At 50.4% G+C, this 15,753-nt stretch overlaps 1 protein-coding gene across 1 annotated transcript; it reads right to left on the reverse strand.

The window, feature by feature from the left end:
• Nucleotides 1-205: 205 nt before the first annotated feature.
• On the reverse strand, nt 206-11,850 carry ALG1 (ALG1 chitobiosyldiphosphodolichol beta-mannosyltransferase). Its single transcript, XM_041750664.1, has 13 exons — nt 11,599-11,850; nt 10,120-10,197; nt 9,854-9,957; nt 8,772-8,920; nt 7,048-7,137; nt 6,589-6,699; nt 6,037-6,158; nt 5,807-5,845; nt 5,427-5,486; nt 4,085-4,195; nt 2,559-2,673; nt 1,628-1,703; nt 206-545 (listed from the first exon to the last, which is right to left on the reverse strand). Exons 1-13 carry the CDS (start codon nt 11,807-11,809, stop codon nt 414-416), a joined length of 1,398 nt encoding a protein of 465 aa, XP_041606598.1. The 5' UTR covers nt 11,810-11,850; the 3' UTR covers nt 206-413.
• Between the last annotated feature and the right edge of the window lie 3,903 nt (nt 11,851-15,753).

Raw genomic sequence — 15,753 nt, forward strand, 5'->3', positions numbered from 1 at the left:
GCGGTTTAGCGCCGCCTTCAGCCCAGGGCATAATCGAGACCTAGGATCAAGTCTCACGTCAGGTTCCCTGCATGGAGCCTGCTTTTCCCTCTGCCTGTGTCTCTGCCTCTGTGTATGTCATGAATAAATAAATATAATCTTAAAAAAAAAAAAGAAAAGAAAATACTACACGCAAACAACAGGAAATGTAGTAGGAAGAAAGAAATACTCAGATGAGAAGAGTCTCATATTTCAGGGCCTCCTAGGGAGGAAACCAGGCTGAACCAGTTTCCTGGACACAAACTCCAGGTCATTAAAAAATGTCATTCCACAGCCATCCTCCCAGCTGCTGTCCACCGGGAGGCGCTGCTCTAAAGAGTTTCCCCAGGGCTAAGAGGAACCGGGCCACACTCAGCTGTTTTTGGCCCAAGGGGTCATGTGTCCATAACCAAAGGCAGCACCGTCTGCTTCCAGCTCTCATCCCATCGAAGCTGCTCTGACTCCTGGAGGTTCTTCCGGAACTGGTTTAGTTTGCCAGCAGGATCAGGAAACTTTGAGAAAAGCATCTAGGATAAGAACGAAGACCAGAACTTACCTCATCACTGCTTCCCACCCCCTCCCAGGTCAAGAGCTGTCCCTCCTTCCTAGCAGCCGAGACTCCTGTCCCATTCCAAACACAGGCAGCCAGGCCAGTGATCCTACTAAAACCCTCAAACCCTCCATCACTGCACTTCCAGAACCACTACCAGGGTCCTAGACCCCCAGCAGGCCTCCCACTCTGGCCCAGCTTCCACAGCAAGTGTGGTTATTAAGTGTCGTCAAACAGAGCTCTACCCTAATATCCTGGACCCAGCAAGCCCCTTTCCTCACGGGGCTGGGACAGGCCTCCCGCCCCAGCCATGCTCCATCCCCTACTCTGCTCCTCCTTGACAGTGGGGCCATCCACACACCGTGCTCCCCGGCCTCTGCTGCACTGCTCCCTCTACCAAGAACTCCCACCTCAGCTGCTGCCCACCACTGTCCAGTCCACATGCTGGAACGAGGCAGTCTATGTTCTTTCCAGCTTTGCTAAACTTCATCAGGTGTTTGGAAGCTAGGCCTGTGGGCCAAATTTGGCCCCCAACTGTCTTTGCAAGTACAGTTTTATTGGACCACAGTCACATCCCTTCAGACTGTGGCTGCTTTCACGTTACAGCACAGTGGAGTACTTCTGACAAGAGACTATGGCAAAGCCTAAAACGTTTTCTATCTGAGCCTTTCCAGAAAGTTTGCTGTCTGTCCCTGGTCTCAGTTGCCAAGAATGATGATGTGTCCCTTTTGTAGTAAGTATAAGACGCCGGCCCACAGCCCCAAAAGGCTGGTTCAGGAAGCTCCCTTGGCTCACTGTCCCAAAGAACCAGTCGCTCCCTAGACAGCACATGGTCCCCCAGCTCTAGCATCATCTGTGTGGTGTAAGGTCCACAAACCCAGAGTGCAGTCAGGGCACGGCTGGGGGCCCCCTCCCTGCACCAAGCCCACAGAGACCCAGCCCAAGACCACCACTGCCCATCTCGGCTTCCACCCAGACCCAGCACAGGCCTGCCTGGCCGCAGGAGCGAAGAATCAGGGGGCGTAGCTCGGTGCCCTGGCATGGGGCAGACGTGACTACCTGCAGCTGCCCTGCCAGCTCCTCAGCATCTTCAAAGACCAGGCCATTTTCCTCGTGTTTCACAAGCTCGTGCAAGCTGCAGAGAGAACCACAGACCTGAGAGCTGCCTTGAAAAGCCCTGTGGTGCCAGCTGTACTCCCACTCCACCCCTCCCACAGCGTAAGCCTGGGGTCAGGAACAGTCCGTCTGCTCTGAGTCTGTTCTGAGATTTGCCATCTGAATAGAAAAAAGGCCTGGAGGGGCAGATACACATTAAAGATCCAAACTGATTCCAGAAGGAGGCACAGTAAGCACACACTCTGACCTTCCCTGCTACGCACTCTCTTCCGGGAGAACGTGCTCAGTTGCACAGCAGAGAAACAAGGGAGAAGGCAACCCCACTGGAGGTAGACCTGACACATTATGGGTGACTTTTCCAGGTCACCAGGGAGTGAATCCCACGTGCCCAGAGCTCAGGGTCTAACACCCTGTATTTTCCATTCAGAGGCTGGCTACTGAGCCAGTGGTGGGGCTGTTTCTAGAACCTACCCTAACACCCCCCTCTCCAAACACCCATCTTTGCCAGGAAGAGTGGAAACAAAGAATTACACTCATTTAACTGATACTAATTCAACTATATGAGCCCAGATAAAAGGGACAGAGAAATAAAACCATGTCAACCGTGTGGGCAATTCCAGCCACCACTCTGTCCGTGAGCACAGGCTCCTGAGTAGAATATTTAACACGTATTTTTTTTCTTCAGCATCAGGTCTAATTGGAGGCTCACCCACAGAAACCCCAAGAGCCCTACTCCCAAGGCCCACCTGGCAATGTAGGATTTTCCGGGAGGAGGGCTCCTTGAGCAGTTCTGACCACGCTGCCCAGCTCCCACCCCTACCCCCACAGCTGATTTGAGAACCTAACTCGGGGAAGATTTGGTTTCTGCTCCTACCATCGGAAGTTCACAGCGCACACGGGCAGACAGCACCCGAACATATCCACCACCTTCATGGGTAGGTCCAGGCCACTAGAGGACTTGTGTAGGCACACACCCAGGTCTGCAGACCCTGCGCGGTGGGGGCAAGAGGGCACAGTCAGAGTGCAGGCCATGCACCCCTTGAACATAAATCCTAAAAGGACTGTGGAGCGACACCTCAGGGGAGGAGGACAGAAAGCAGATAATAATGCCCCCCAACCCCACATACAACTGGCTGGAGGTGGCCAAGCAACCTGATGAAGGCGACGTACACAGCAGTGCTGCCCAACTGCCACTCCCAGCCACTCCGCCTTGTTTGGAAACCACCTGCCTATCATGGATAGTTTTATTCAAACAGCCTCCCTTTGTCTACTTAACCATAACGCATCTTAAAAAAACTTGTAGGAACAGCTGGGTGGCTCAGCAGTTTGGCGCCTGCCTTCGGCCCAGGGCGTGATGCTGGAGACCTGGAATCGAGTCCCACATCAGGCTCCCTCCATGGAGCCTGCTCCTCCCTGTGCCTGTGTCTCTGCATCTCTATCTCTCATGAATAAATAAATAAAATCTTTAGGGAAAAAAAAGAACTTGTAACAATTATGGCTTCATGGGTTCAGAGTTTCTGCTTGGGGTGATGAAAATGTTTTGGAAATAGTGGTGATGACTGTACAACACTGTGTGTGTAATTAATACTACTGAGTTGGACGTATATTTAAAAATGGAAAAATAGTTAAATAGCAAAATCTTACTGCATGTGTTTTACCACAATAATTAGGGGGAAAAAACCCATAGCAGACCCAACAGAAAACCAGCTGTCACTGTGAAAATAAAGCCAAACAAACAACTTTGCATCACTAGATACTAGCTGGAAACTCCTGCCAACTAAAGGCTTTCCCCTCGTGACTGCTCACTGGCTGCTGCTGCTAAGGCCTTAGAGATATGTCAGCACTAGGCCAGCGTGCCCCTCCCGGAGAAAGGAAGACACAGGAAGCCAGTGAGGGGCCTGGGGGAGTCAATGCTGGCTAACGCATGATTTCCACACCTCCCAAGCCACTGCCCTCCCAGATCTAGGGAACGGGGAACCCAAACCCAAGCCCAGGTCCAGCCCTTCTGCTCGGATGGAAGAGGAGGACTGAATGGAAGGCTCAAAGCTGAGATGACAGAACCCTGGGGAAGACGTCTGGGGCCCCACAGGCAGGAGGAGCCAGAACACCAGGAAGCAGCCAAGAGCTCCTCGGGCAGTTCCTGGCAGGTGGCATCTCCTGGCCTCATGTAGCCCTGAGGAGGGCCCAATCCAGCCTGAGGCCTATGTGTGTGTGTATGGTCCTTAAGCTAAGAATGGCTTTTAATTTTTCAAGGATTATAAAATCAAAGAATATGCAATAGAAGCAGATAAAACATTTACTATCTGACCCTTTTCAGAAAAACTCTCCCTGTCCTGCCCTAGGATATTCCCTTTTAAACCCCAGCCATCTCCCTGCAGGTCTCCTGTCAGATGCCCTTACCTAGAAGCAGGGGGTAGTCCTCGGCCTCCAGCCACGGAGTACAGACCTGGATGTGCTGGAAACGCTTCTGGCTGATGAGGCTGCAGTAATACTCCTTCAGAGGCCCTTTGCCTTGCAGAGAAAATCTGAGTCACTGCACTGGGCCCCTTGGCTCCACCCCAAGGCCTCAGACCTCAGAACCCCTGCATGGGTATGAGCAGAAGGCCCATACTCTGCAGCTGTGATCAGGTCCCCCTCTGGCCCCTTGCAGACCCCTCAGGGTAATGCACCCTGACCACTGAAGCCATGGCCCTTCCTCTCAAGCAACCTGCATCCAGCAAACCTCAGGCTGGGAAGGTGATCAGAATAAACTCTGGCCAGGCACCAGAGTGCCAACTGGATACAACTTCTCACCCAGACTGGCCTGTGTCTTGCCTGATGCCCCCAGGTGGCACGGTGCGTACAGTAGGCTTTTAGCTGCCCCTGGGAGCTCCAGGGCCAGGAGGGGGAAGTATGCAAGGTAGGGCAGCTAGCCCTGGACTCTGCTCTAACCACAGCTCTCTGCTTCTCTCTCTCCCCACTGGGCTACTCTGGAAGCAATGTTATGTTGAACACTTTGATTTAAAGTAGACTCTTTCATTTAAAAAAAAAAAAAAAAAAAAGTGGGGCTGGGGAGGATCCCTGGGTGGCTCAATGGTTGAGCGCCTGCCTTCAGCCCAGGGCGTGATCCTAGAGTCCCAGAATCAGGTCCCACATCGGGCCCCCTGCATGGAGCCTGCTTCTCCCTCTGCCTGTCTCTGCCCCTCTCTCTGTCTCTGTCTCTCATGAATAAATAAATAAAATCTTTTTAAAAAGTAAATAAATATAAAAACAACCAGATGCCTGGAAACCAATGCAGAAGTAAAGCTCAGTATCTCTCTCTTTTTTTTTTTTTTTTTTTTAATATTTATTTATTTCTGATAGTCACACAGAGAGAGAGAGAGAGAGGCAGAGACACAGGCAGAGAGAGAAGCAGGTTCCATGCACCGGGAGCCCGACGTGGGATTCGATCCCTGGTCTCCAGGATCGCGCCCTGGGCCAAAGGCAGGCGCCAAACTGCTGCACCACCCAGGGATCCCAAGCTCAGTATCTCTGAGGCTATGCTATCCAAGATTCAACAAGAAGCCACACTCTGCCGTCAGGCCCTCTGAGCTTCCGTTTCCTCTGTCGAGCTAGTATAGAAAACCCTACATCAAAGAGCTGTGGTCAGGATTGACAAGACAACTAACATCACATGCCTGGCATGGGTAAGACACACAATAAAGGCAGATGCCTTTTACCATTTACCACTTAATATGGGAATTTGGAAGGTCCCTGGCGATACCTGTTATCACACAGACCAGAGAAGGAAGGCTCTCTCCATCTAGGATCAGCTGTTCAAACTCTGTGTTTAAAAAAATAAAATGATAACCAGGATTATCTAATCAGGTGAGTGGGGGCTGGGGGGACAGGATGGTAGGGGGAGCCTCTCCCAATGACAAGATCACTCCCAGAGGTAGCATTTCAGATCTAGGACCTGGTCACTCAGTGACCCAAATGGGGACTCAGAGCCACCATCTCCACCACCCATGTCCTTAGGTTGACCCACTCAGTGGCCCTAGGGGCAAGAACATGCTGCAGAGGACACCACGCAAGGCAAGGTGAGCACTGCACAGCTCAATAGCCCCTGACAAGCCCAGCTCCTGATCACACCCACACACCTACTTTCTAATGCTGTCAGCAAGATGGAGAAGTCTTCATCCTCTGTAAGAAAAGAGACCTAAGTGTCATGGGCTGGTTTCTAGATGCCTCCTCTCCCAACACAATACCCTCCCCTTCTTCATCGAGGCCCCAGTATCCTCAAATACAGGGGTGCAGGCCTGGCAGAGGCAAGGGTAATACAGGCTCAGCCAGGTGCTCATACAAGCCCCAAGTGCCCAGAAGGGTCCTGAGACCTGTCCAGCTGGTGCTGCTGATCAACAGGGCCGGCCGCCCACGAAGATGCGTCACCACCCCACTCTGAGCATCCCGCTCTGTGAAGGCCGACCTCTCTGTTGCCAGGTCCAGGGGTTCTAAGCTGAAGGAACAGAAACAGGCCATGAGATGCCTCAGCGCAAGCCCTCAGGCCCCAAGATGCCCATCTCCTTCCAGAGTGAGGCCCGCAGGCTCCCAAAGGTCAGGATGTGGCCATGTCAGAACCACCATTCAATCTCTTGCAAAACTCAGCTCTGCTGTTGCTGTACAAAAGCAGCCATGGACAATGCATGAATGGATGAATGTGCTGCAGTGCAATAAATCATTATTTACCAAACAGGTGGTAAATTTACCAAAACTGTGGTCACAGTTTGCCAACCCCTGGATTAGGGGATTCCCAAATCTGCAGCCAGAAAATGAGAGAGGCCACAATCCCAGTAAGGAGCCAGGGGAGAGACTGAAAAGCATTGAGGAGATGGGGGAGAGGCAGCAAACACAGGAGTAGGCACATAAAGACAAGACAGGAGACCTACCGGGCCTTAAATGCAGGGTAGGTACAGCCCAGCTTCATAAACAGTTGGTGTTGCAGATCCAAGGGTGTTTCTTTAAAGAAAGATGCTGGCTTGTCATAGACAGTCACGGCTCTGCAATGAGATCATCAAGGGGTCTAGAGAGAGCCAGAGAAAAGCCTAAGGAATACAAGATTCAGGGGGATTCCAAAAAATAAGGGCATTCAGAGGATCCACGTCTCAGACAAGGAGAAAGTAAGGAGCTTTAGAATTACTCGGGGAAGCACAGAGACAGGTTCTAAGACCAAAACTGCATAGGCTGTCTGACCTCCTCCTCCCTCGGCTTCCCAAACCAGCAACCACCTCCCAGACCCCTGGGCATTTCTGGACGCCTCACCAACATGACACAGCAGGTGCTGAAGCTGGGACCAATTACGCTGCCCACCCACCCCTAGCCCACCCGCCGCCTCCCCAGGCCCCTACTTGATGCTCCAGTTCTCAGCCAGGTCTTCCCGCATCGAGTTCGTCACACACAAGTTCAGGTGGGACAGGCGCCCACAGAGTTTCTCATACCTGAAAAGACATATCACCGCTTGGCCCAGAGCCTTGGGACCCACCACTACTGCTACCACCTCCACCGACTTGACACCTATGATACAGGAAAGCACAGAGCTGGGGTCTCCCCAGTCGGATTGCTGGTGAGGCACCTTCCCAGAGTTTGCACTGAGATCCATCTGTGCTATTTCATTCATAGCTTTAAGTCATGTTGCCTTTCAGTTTTTTTTAATTCATGAGATACAGAGAGAGAGAGAGAGAGAGAGAGAAAGAGAGGGGCAAAGACACAGGCAGAGGGAGAAGCAGGCTCCACATAGGAGCCTGACATGGGACTCGATCCTGGAGCTCCAGGATCAGGCCCTGGGCTGAAGGCGGCACTAAACCGCTGAGCCACCCAGGCTGCCTGCCTTTCAGCTTAAATACAGTTAGAAACCTTCTCTCTACGGAAGGGAAAATCTAGATTCTCTTGCCACCAAAGGAAGAAATAGAATAAAGGTCTCATCATTAAATCTCAGTCACACTGTGGTCTTGCTGCAAAGGCCATGGGGCTGAGGATTTTAGGTTATCAAGGGATGGTTTAAAAAATGTTAGAGAGGTGTTAGCAATAGATTAGCTCCCAAAGGAGACTTGAGCCCTGATCCCAGTGCAGAAGTGAAAGAGAACCAGGAAGGGGAAGAAGCGCTCAAGGCTGTTGAATGCCGCTGGTATACCACAGCTTGTTCCTCACTCAGGATGCAGAGAGGCCTGAGAGCTGGACAGCCTGGACAGCCTGGGACTGAATTCTGGTCCTCACGCTGGTTAGCTACGTGGCAAGCAGCAAAATGGCACTTGATCTCAGTTTCCTGGCTTGTAAAAGGAGAGTGACCACAGGACATCCTCTCCAGGGCAGTGTAGACTGAATGGGATAAAAGGCTTGGTCTGGCATGCAGCAAGTACTCAGTGATTGCTTGCTGCTGCTGCCACAGCTATTACAACCCTCAGTGAATGACCCATCAGGGAAAGGAGGCAGACGCTGCCCACTCAGGCTCAGAACCTGACTCTTCATGTTCCACATCCAACCTGCTCCCAGCAGGCCCGTCTTCCCTTTCCCTGTCTCACTGGCTGCAGCAGACTGTGGCCTGTGTCTCCATCCCCCCAACAGCAGCCCTGGGTTTTATTTGGGGATCTGGCTCGGGTGCACCTGGGACCCCAAGCCTGATAATGGAGCATTTCCCTTAAGCCTGAGACATCAGGGTGCTGCAGCCCCCCTACCTCAGTCAGATGTCAGAGCCTGACAGATGAGCATCAGCCAATCAGAGAGGCTTCCTTTCTCCACTGAGCCTGTCAGGGTGGGGATGAGCCTAGGGGAGCCCCCAGCACATGAGAATCACCTCCAGGAGGGAATGCAGAGAGAGAAATGAGAGTGGGTCTTGACACCTTTTTGAGCTCAAAGTCTGCCATGTCTCTCAACTCTGTAGTTTCCAGGACAAAGAAACATCTTCCTTGGCTTAGGCCTGTTTCTATCACTTTTGTAACCGGAGTCAGCCTAATTCCCCAGCCTTGTCCTTACCCACACAGAGCACATGGGAGACCAGCCTTACCAGGTCTCTGCACTTGCCCTTCTTCCTACTCAGTTCAGGGAAGGTGTCTGCACCCTCTTCCCAGACACTCACCACTTGGCCAGGAGGACAAGACAGTGGCTGGGGCCATGCACTAGACCCATAATGGTGTACCCATAGTTGTGCCAGTCGATGATGAGCTTGCTCCCACAGAGGAAGCCCACAAACCAGCAGACAGCAATGGCAGGCAGGCCTGGGGGGTTCTGGGAAAGAGACACTTGAATGAAGAGAAGGAAACCCAGACCATGGTCAACAATAAACTGAGTGAAAACAGTTACAACATAAGCAACAAAGGATTAATTATCTTTACAAAACTCTTGGAAATTAATAAGCAGGGAAAAGATCCTCTTCCTCACCAAAAAAAGGTATAAAAATTCATAAAGGAAATAAAGTTGACCAAACTGAAAAGTCCAAGACCATCAAAAACCAGGGAGATAAAAAGATGGCTAAAGAGGTAATTTTTGTACTTATTAGAATGTGCACACTATCAGTTCACCTATCAGAGTGTGAACGCTAAAACAGCTAACAAAGGGCACCTGGGTGGCTCAGTGATTGAGCGTCTGCCTTTGGCTCAGGTTGTGATCCCAGGGTCCTGGGATCGAGTCCTGCATCAGGCTTCCTGCACAGAGCCTGTTTCTCCCTCTGCCTGTGTCTCTGCCTCTCTCTCTCTCTGTCTGTCTCTCATGAATAAATAAAATCTTAAAAAAAAAAAAAAGAATAGATATGTAATAAGCACTGTGTAAGACTCTATGACATAGAAGAAATAAGTACCATAAATACATTGAACACATACCATAAGCTCCTACTCATGTTTTTATAAATCTACATGCACATACAAATATGCAATTTATTCATCAATTTACATATTTTTTAAAGACTATTTACTTATTCATGAGAGACATACAGAGAAATTCAGAGACACAGGCAGGAGCAGAAGGAAGCTCCCCACTAGGAGTCCAATGTGAGACCCGATCCTTGGACTGATCCCTGGACCAGGGATCATGCTCTGAGCTGAAGGCTGCTGCTCAACCACCGAGCCACCCAGGCGTCCCATCCAATTTGCACATTTTAAAAGGCTGGGAAGTAAAGGACACTTAACAGTGGTTTTCATAGAACACCACAAAGCTGATATTTACCTGGAGAAAGATGTAGGCTGCTGGCTCCCTGCATATCAACTTCCACAGCAAGTGCACGGACTGAAATACAACTTTGAGTCCATACTGGAAAATGTAGGGCCCAACTACAAGTCAAAAAAACAGCTATTACTTCCAAAAAAAAAAAAGCTATTACTTCCAAAAGAATTCTTGGCAATGTGCAGATCCTCCCACACCTGCCCAAGACACACAAGACACACATACACACACACACACAGACTGGATACTGGAAGATCACTGCATCCTACCTGGAAGTTTCTGAAGTTCTGTCAAACTCACAATCTGAATTCTGCTGTTCTGCAAGAGCTCCTCATAGGGTCTGGAGTCTGAAAAGAATATCACCTTTTAATTTGGTGGGCAGGGCAATTTAAAGCAGGCTCCATGCTTGATGATGATGAGGGCAATTTATTTATTTTTTATTTTTAAAGATTTTATTTATTCATCAGAGACACACACACACACACACACACACAGAGGCAGAGAGAGAAGCAGGCTCCATGCAGCGAGCCTGACATGGGATTCGATCCAGGTCTCCAGGATCAGGCCCTGGGCTGAAGACTGCCCCTGATGAGGGCAATTTAAAGTCAGATGATGATGATGATGATGATGATGAACCGCTGAGGCACCCGGGCTGCCCCTGATGAGGGCAATTTAAAGTCAGATGATGGGATCCCTGGGTGGCCCAGCGGTTTAGCGCCTGCCTTTGGCCCAGGGCGCGATCCTGGAGACCAGGGATCGAATCCCACGTCGGGCTCCCGGTGCATGGAGCCTGCTTCTCCCTCTGCCTGTGTCTCTGCCTCTCTCTCTCTCTCTGTGACTATCATAAATAAATAAAAATTAAAAATAAATAAATAAATAAAGTCAGATGATGATGGTGAACCGCTGAGCCACCTGGGCTGCCCCTGATGAGGGCAATTTAAAGTCAGATGATGATGATAAATAAGTAAATAAATAAATAAAGTCAGATGATTCCACCTCAGGTTGAATAGTGAAGAATGTTTTGGAAAATAAGGCTTTTTTCTCTGTTCCTCCAGAGCCAGAACAGAGCACGAGGACACTTCGTGTCCAGATTCTCCCCGCAGAGCAAGGGCCTGAGTCTTACCCACCTTCATCTACTTACATGGCAGGCACTCCAAATTCCAAATAATCTAGATCCCCCGGACGGTGGGAATGTCCTGCCACAGGCAGACCCCTGGGAAGCCCACGCCAGCCTCTGACAGACGCTGCAAACCGGGGCCAAAGGCGAGCGGCGCTACTCCCCCCTTTCCCCTGATACACGCGTGGGGTACCCTCTAAAGACGTCATCCCGGAGGAAGATGAAGGAGCAGACACCCTGAAAGTAAAAGCCGGACGTGCAGCACAGGCGGAACCTCTCCGGCCTGCAGACCTCCGCCCTGAGGGTGTGCAATGGAGAGGCCGCGGCCTGGCCCTGAGGTCACACACGCCCGGGTTCCACTCACTGGGAGGAGCAAGTGAGACTGTGCAAGGAGCCCAGCGGACTTCAGCTCAGCCCCCACACGGGGCAGGCGCTCCCTCACACTGGCAGCGCCCAGAGACCCCTCCAGCAGAGGCGAGGCGGGCACCTGGCCGTCTCCGTCGGCCGCTGCCCGGCGCGACGGTTCACAGAGAGCTGCGGGAGGGAGCAAAGGGGGGGGCGCCCCCCCCCCCGCGCGCCGGTCAAAGCCGCGGAGGGCGCGGCCTCCCTCCCGAGGCCCCGGGGCACTCACTGCAGAAGCCCAGAAGGGTCACGGCGAAGCCGCTCTGGACGAACGACAGCGCGTGGTACTGCATGCGGGGGCTGCGGCCCACGTCGCCCAGCACCACGATGAGCACGTGCCTCTTCGCGCGCGCCCCCCGCCAGCGCTTCCAGGAGACCAGCAGCAGCAGCGGCAGCAGCGACGCCGCCACCGCCGGCAGCGCCACGCAGAGGGCCGCCATCTTGGCGCGCCGGCCGCGGTCACGTGAGCGCCCTCCCGCCGGCGGGCTACGCACTGCGCAGCCTCAGACGCAGCCGCCCACGTGGGCCGAGAGAGAAGGCAGGTGCGCAGGCGGCTCCCTAAGCGGCCTCCGGTGGAACCTGGGAGGAGCCCTCCCCGGGAGGGGGGGGTCAAAAATTAGTGTTGGTTCAAAAATATAGTGAAACAACCATTTCTATGAATCTCGTAAGCATGATGTTGAGAAAAGAGGCCAGATGCCGGAGTGCATGCTGGCTGGTTCCATTTGTATAGAATCAGAACTGCTCTTTGGGGGGTGTCTGCATGGCTCAGTCCAGTCCCTTAGGTGTGGACTCTTTTTTTTTTTTAATTTAATTTATTTATTCGTTCATGAGAGAGGCAGAGACACAGGCAGAGGGAGAAGCAGGCTCCATGCAGGGAGCCTGACGTGGGACTCGATCCCATGTCTCCAGGATCAGGCCCTGGGCTGAAGGCAGGTGCTAAACCGCTGAGCCACCCGGGCTGCCCAGGTTTGGACTCTTGATGTGGGCTCAGGTCATGTCAGGGTCGGGATCTGGAGGCTGGAGTGAAGCTCGGTGCTCAGTGCAGTCTGCTTGAGATTCTCTCACTTTCTCTCCCTCTGCCTTGGCTCTTCTGTGCTCGCTGCCCCTCTATCAAATAAATCTTTTAAAAAAAAAAAAAAAAGGGCATCTGGGTGGCTCAGTGGTTGAGCCGCTACCTTCACAGCTCAGGTGGTGGTCCTGGGGTCCTAGGATCAAGTCATGTATGGGGTTCCTACAGGGAGCCTGCTTCTCCCTCTGCCTATGTCTTTGCCTCTCTGTGTCTCTCATGAATAAATAAATAAAAATCTTTGGAAAAACAGAAACTACCCTTTGCTGTTAGATGTCAGCAAGGTGACCTGCCTTGGAGGATTGGGTATGAGAGGGAGGGGGTCAATGCGGAGCTGATAGGATAGGGCTCCTCCTGTTGTCTCTGGATCTGGGTGCTGGTGAGGTGGGTGTGGTCCTTTGGAGGAAGTTCATTAAGCAGCGAACTTGTTCATTTTTCAGGATGTATGTTGTACTTGAATTAAAAAAATTATAAAGAGAAAAGGAAAGGGGACAAAGAGAAAGAAAGAAAAAGAAAGGAAGGAAGGAAGGAAGGAAGGAAGGAAAGAAAGAAAGGAAAGAAAGAAAGAAAGAAAGAAAGAAAGAAAGAAAGAAAAGAAAGAAAGAAAAGAAAGAAAGAAAGAAAGAAAGAGAGAAAGAAAGAAAAGAAACCACAATGAATTCATGTATATGTGTTAAGAAGGAAAATTTTCCAGGGCACCTGGGTGGTTCAGTCGGTTAAGCATCTGCCTTTGGTTCAAGTCATAATCTCAGGGCCCTGGGATGGAGCCCCCGTGTTCAGGCTCCCTGTTCTTCCAGGAGCCTGATTCTCTTTCCTGCACCCCCTCTTTGTGCATGCACTCTCTCTCTCTCAAATAAATAAAATCTTTTTTTTTAAGTGGTCACACTAAAGAGTTTAGTGTGTGTCCATGTAGTAACCTTGTAACTTCAAAAGGGATCTTCTTGCTGGGAAACATTGAGAGCATGTTGGCGAAGTCACCCTCATTACCCTCGGGTTGGGAGCTGCCCTGGAGCCTGCAGAGTGCCTGGCACTACCACCTGTCCTCTGGCTGCCTCGCTCACTCAGGCATTGGACAAAGAAATAAAAGGGCGCCTCCTCCTTTGATAAGGGCCTAGACAGGGCAACACCTTGCAGGTGTGGTTCCCGAGGCCCTAGAGCCCAGCTCAAGACTTAATACGTGTCTCATTTGCTTCTCATAGTAGCCTTGTGGCTCCTTTTTTACCTATAAGGATATTGAAGGTCACACCATTAGTGAGTATGTGACAGAGGGAGGACTTGAAAATTTAGCTAAAGAGGGAAAGGAAAGATGAGTAAATATGTATGGATGGGAGGGATAGGTGACGGACATGGAAAGTAGCTCCTTAATCCCTCACCTTGAGGTGTGGAGGCTGAGACTCTGGAGTACCCACACTGCCCACTCTGCCCACCCTCTTGTAGATGGAAGGTGGCTGGTATCTTGAGACCTCTGTCTGCTGGGTTTCATAATCTTGAGCAAATCACTACTCAATCAGTTGACTTTCCTGACCTGTAATAAAGGAGGGAACTTCCCATCTCAGACAGCCCCCCACTGCTCTGGTGATCTAAGAAGATAAGGACTGGGATCCCTGGGTGGCGCAGCGGTTTGGCGCCTGCCTTTGGCCCAGGGCGTGATCCTGGAGACCCGGGATCGAATCCCATGTCGGGCTCCCAGTGCGTGGAGCCTGCTTCTCCCTCTGCCTATGTCTCTGCCTCTCTCTCTCTCTCTATGACTATCATAAATAAATAATAATAAAAAAATTTTTAAATAAAAAAAAATAAGAAGAAGATAAGGACCAAGTGCTGGAGTAATGACAAACCAAGAGTAAATGCCGTGCTCTGGAAGATGAAACCCTGATTGGAAAAGGACTCAGGATGGTTTCCCTAGGGAGAAAGGAACAAGATGCATCACCCACCAGCCAGCAGTGCTTCAGAGCTCAGCCAGCCCTGCTTGTCCTACTTGCCCACTTGACATAAATCACATATTAAATTCAGTCCTTCCCAAGGTCAGGAGGGTAGTTTCCCCTTCCAGAGACTGGAGGTTGAACCCTAGCAGGATCACCTGATGGTTAAGATATAGACTGAGGCTTTGGATTCCTGCACCACCTCATACCACCTGTGAGACACGACGTCACAAGAAGTCACTTTCCTTCTCCCCCAGAGGCTCAGATTTTAAGTTTTAAAAGGAAATAAGAATAGTATTCACTGAGGGGGGCACTTGATGGGATGAGCACTGGGTGTTATGCTATATGTTGGCAAATTGAACTCCAATAAAAAATAAAAATAAAAATAAAAAATAAAATAAAAAAAGAGTAGTATCCACTTCAGAGGCTGTTGTGGATTAACTGAAGTGACGATAGTGACAAGCTTCACCTGGAACATTCATTCTCAATGGCACACTCAGGGGAATAAAAAATGGTTGTGGGGGGGGGGAAACAACTCTATGAATAGGTCATAGATACAGATACAGGACACAAACAAATTTGTAGTATAACTGCAGTATTGAAATGTCATGGGGTGGAGCACCTGGTGGCTCAGTGGTTGAGCATCTGCCTTCGACTCAGGGCGTGATCCCAGGGTCCTGGGATCGGTCCTGCACCAGGCTCCCCATAGGGAGCCTGTTTCTGCCTCGCTCTGTGTCTCTCATGAATGTATAAATAAAATAATTTTTTGAAAATAAAAATTTAAAAATAAATAAAATGTCATGGGGTTACCATACAAAAAGAGATGCGTGAGGAACCTTCATACATCACTGGTAGGAAGGTAAAATGATGCAGCCACTGTGGAAAATAGTTTGATGGTTCCTCAATAAGTTAAACATAGAGTCACCACAGGATCCTCAAGTGATGTATGCCCAAGAAAATTGAAGACAGGTTTGAAATAAAACCTTGAACAGCCCCTGTGGCGCAGTGGTTTAGCGCCGCCTGCAGCCCAGGGTGTGATCCTGGAGACCCTGGATCGAGTCCCACATCAGGCTCTCTGTATGATGCCTGCTTCTCCCTCTGCCTGTATCTCTGCCTCTCTCTCTCTCTCTCTGTCTCTATGAATAAATAAATAAAATCTTAAAATTAAAAAAGAAAACCATGAACAGATGTTTATTGTAGTATTATTCACAATAGCAGAAAGGTAGGAACAACTCAAATGTCCATCAACTAATGAATGGATAGGCTATAACATGATAACATGATGTAGCCATGCAATGGGATCTTCTTGAGTCATAAAAAGGAATGAAGTCCTGATTCAGACTACAACATGGATGAACCTGGAAAATGTTATGCTGAAAGAAGGCAGTCAGACACAAAA

The sequence above is a fragment of the Vulpes lagopus genome, chromosome 3 (genome assembly GCF_018345385.1).
Source record: "Vulpes lagopus strain Blue_001 chromosome 3, ASM1834538v1, whole genome shotgun sequence".
Lineage (NCBI taxonomy): Eukaryota > Metazoa > Chordata > Mammalia > Carnivora > Canidae > Vulpes > Vulpes lagopus.

Coding starts and splice junctions, on each gene's coding strand:
- ALG1 (XM_041750664.1), bottom strand. CDS start 11,809: ATGGCGGCCCTCTGCGTGGCGCTGCCGGCGGTGGCGGCGTCGCTGCTG. Junction 5,846..6,036: donor CAGCAGCACCAGCTGGACAG/GTCTCAGGACCC, acceptor CTTTTCTTACAG/AGGATGAAGACTTCTCCATC. Junction 5,487..5,806: donor CTTGCTGACAGCATTAGAAA/GTAGGTGTGTGG, acceptor TTTTAAACACAG/AGTTTGAACAGCTGATCCTA.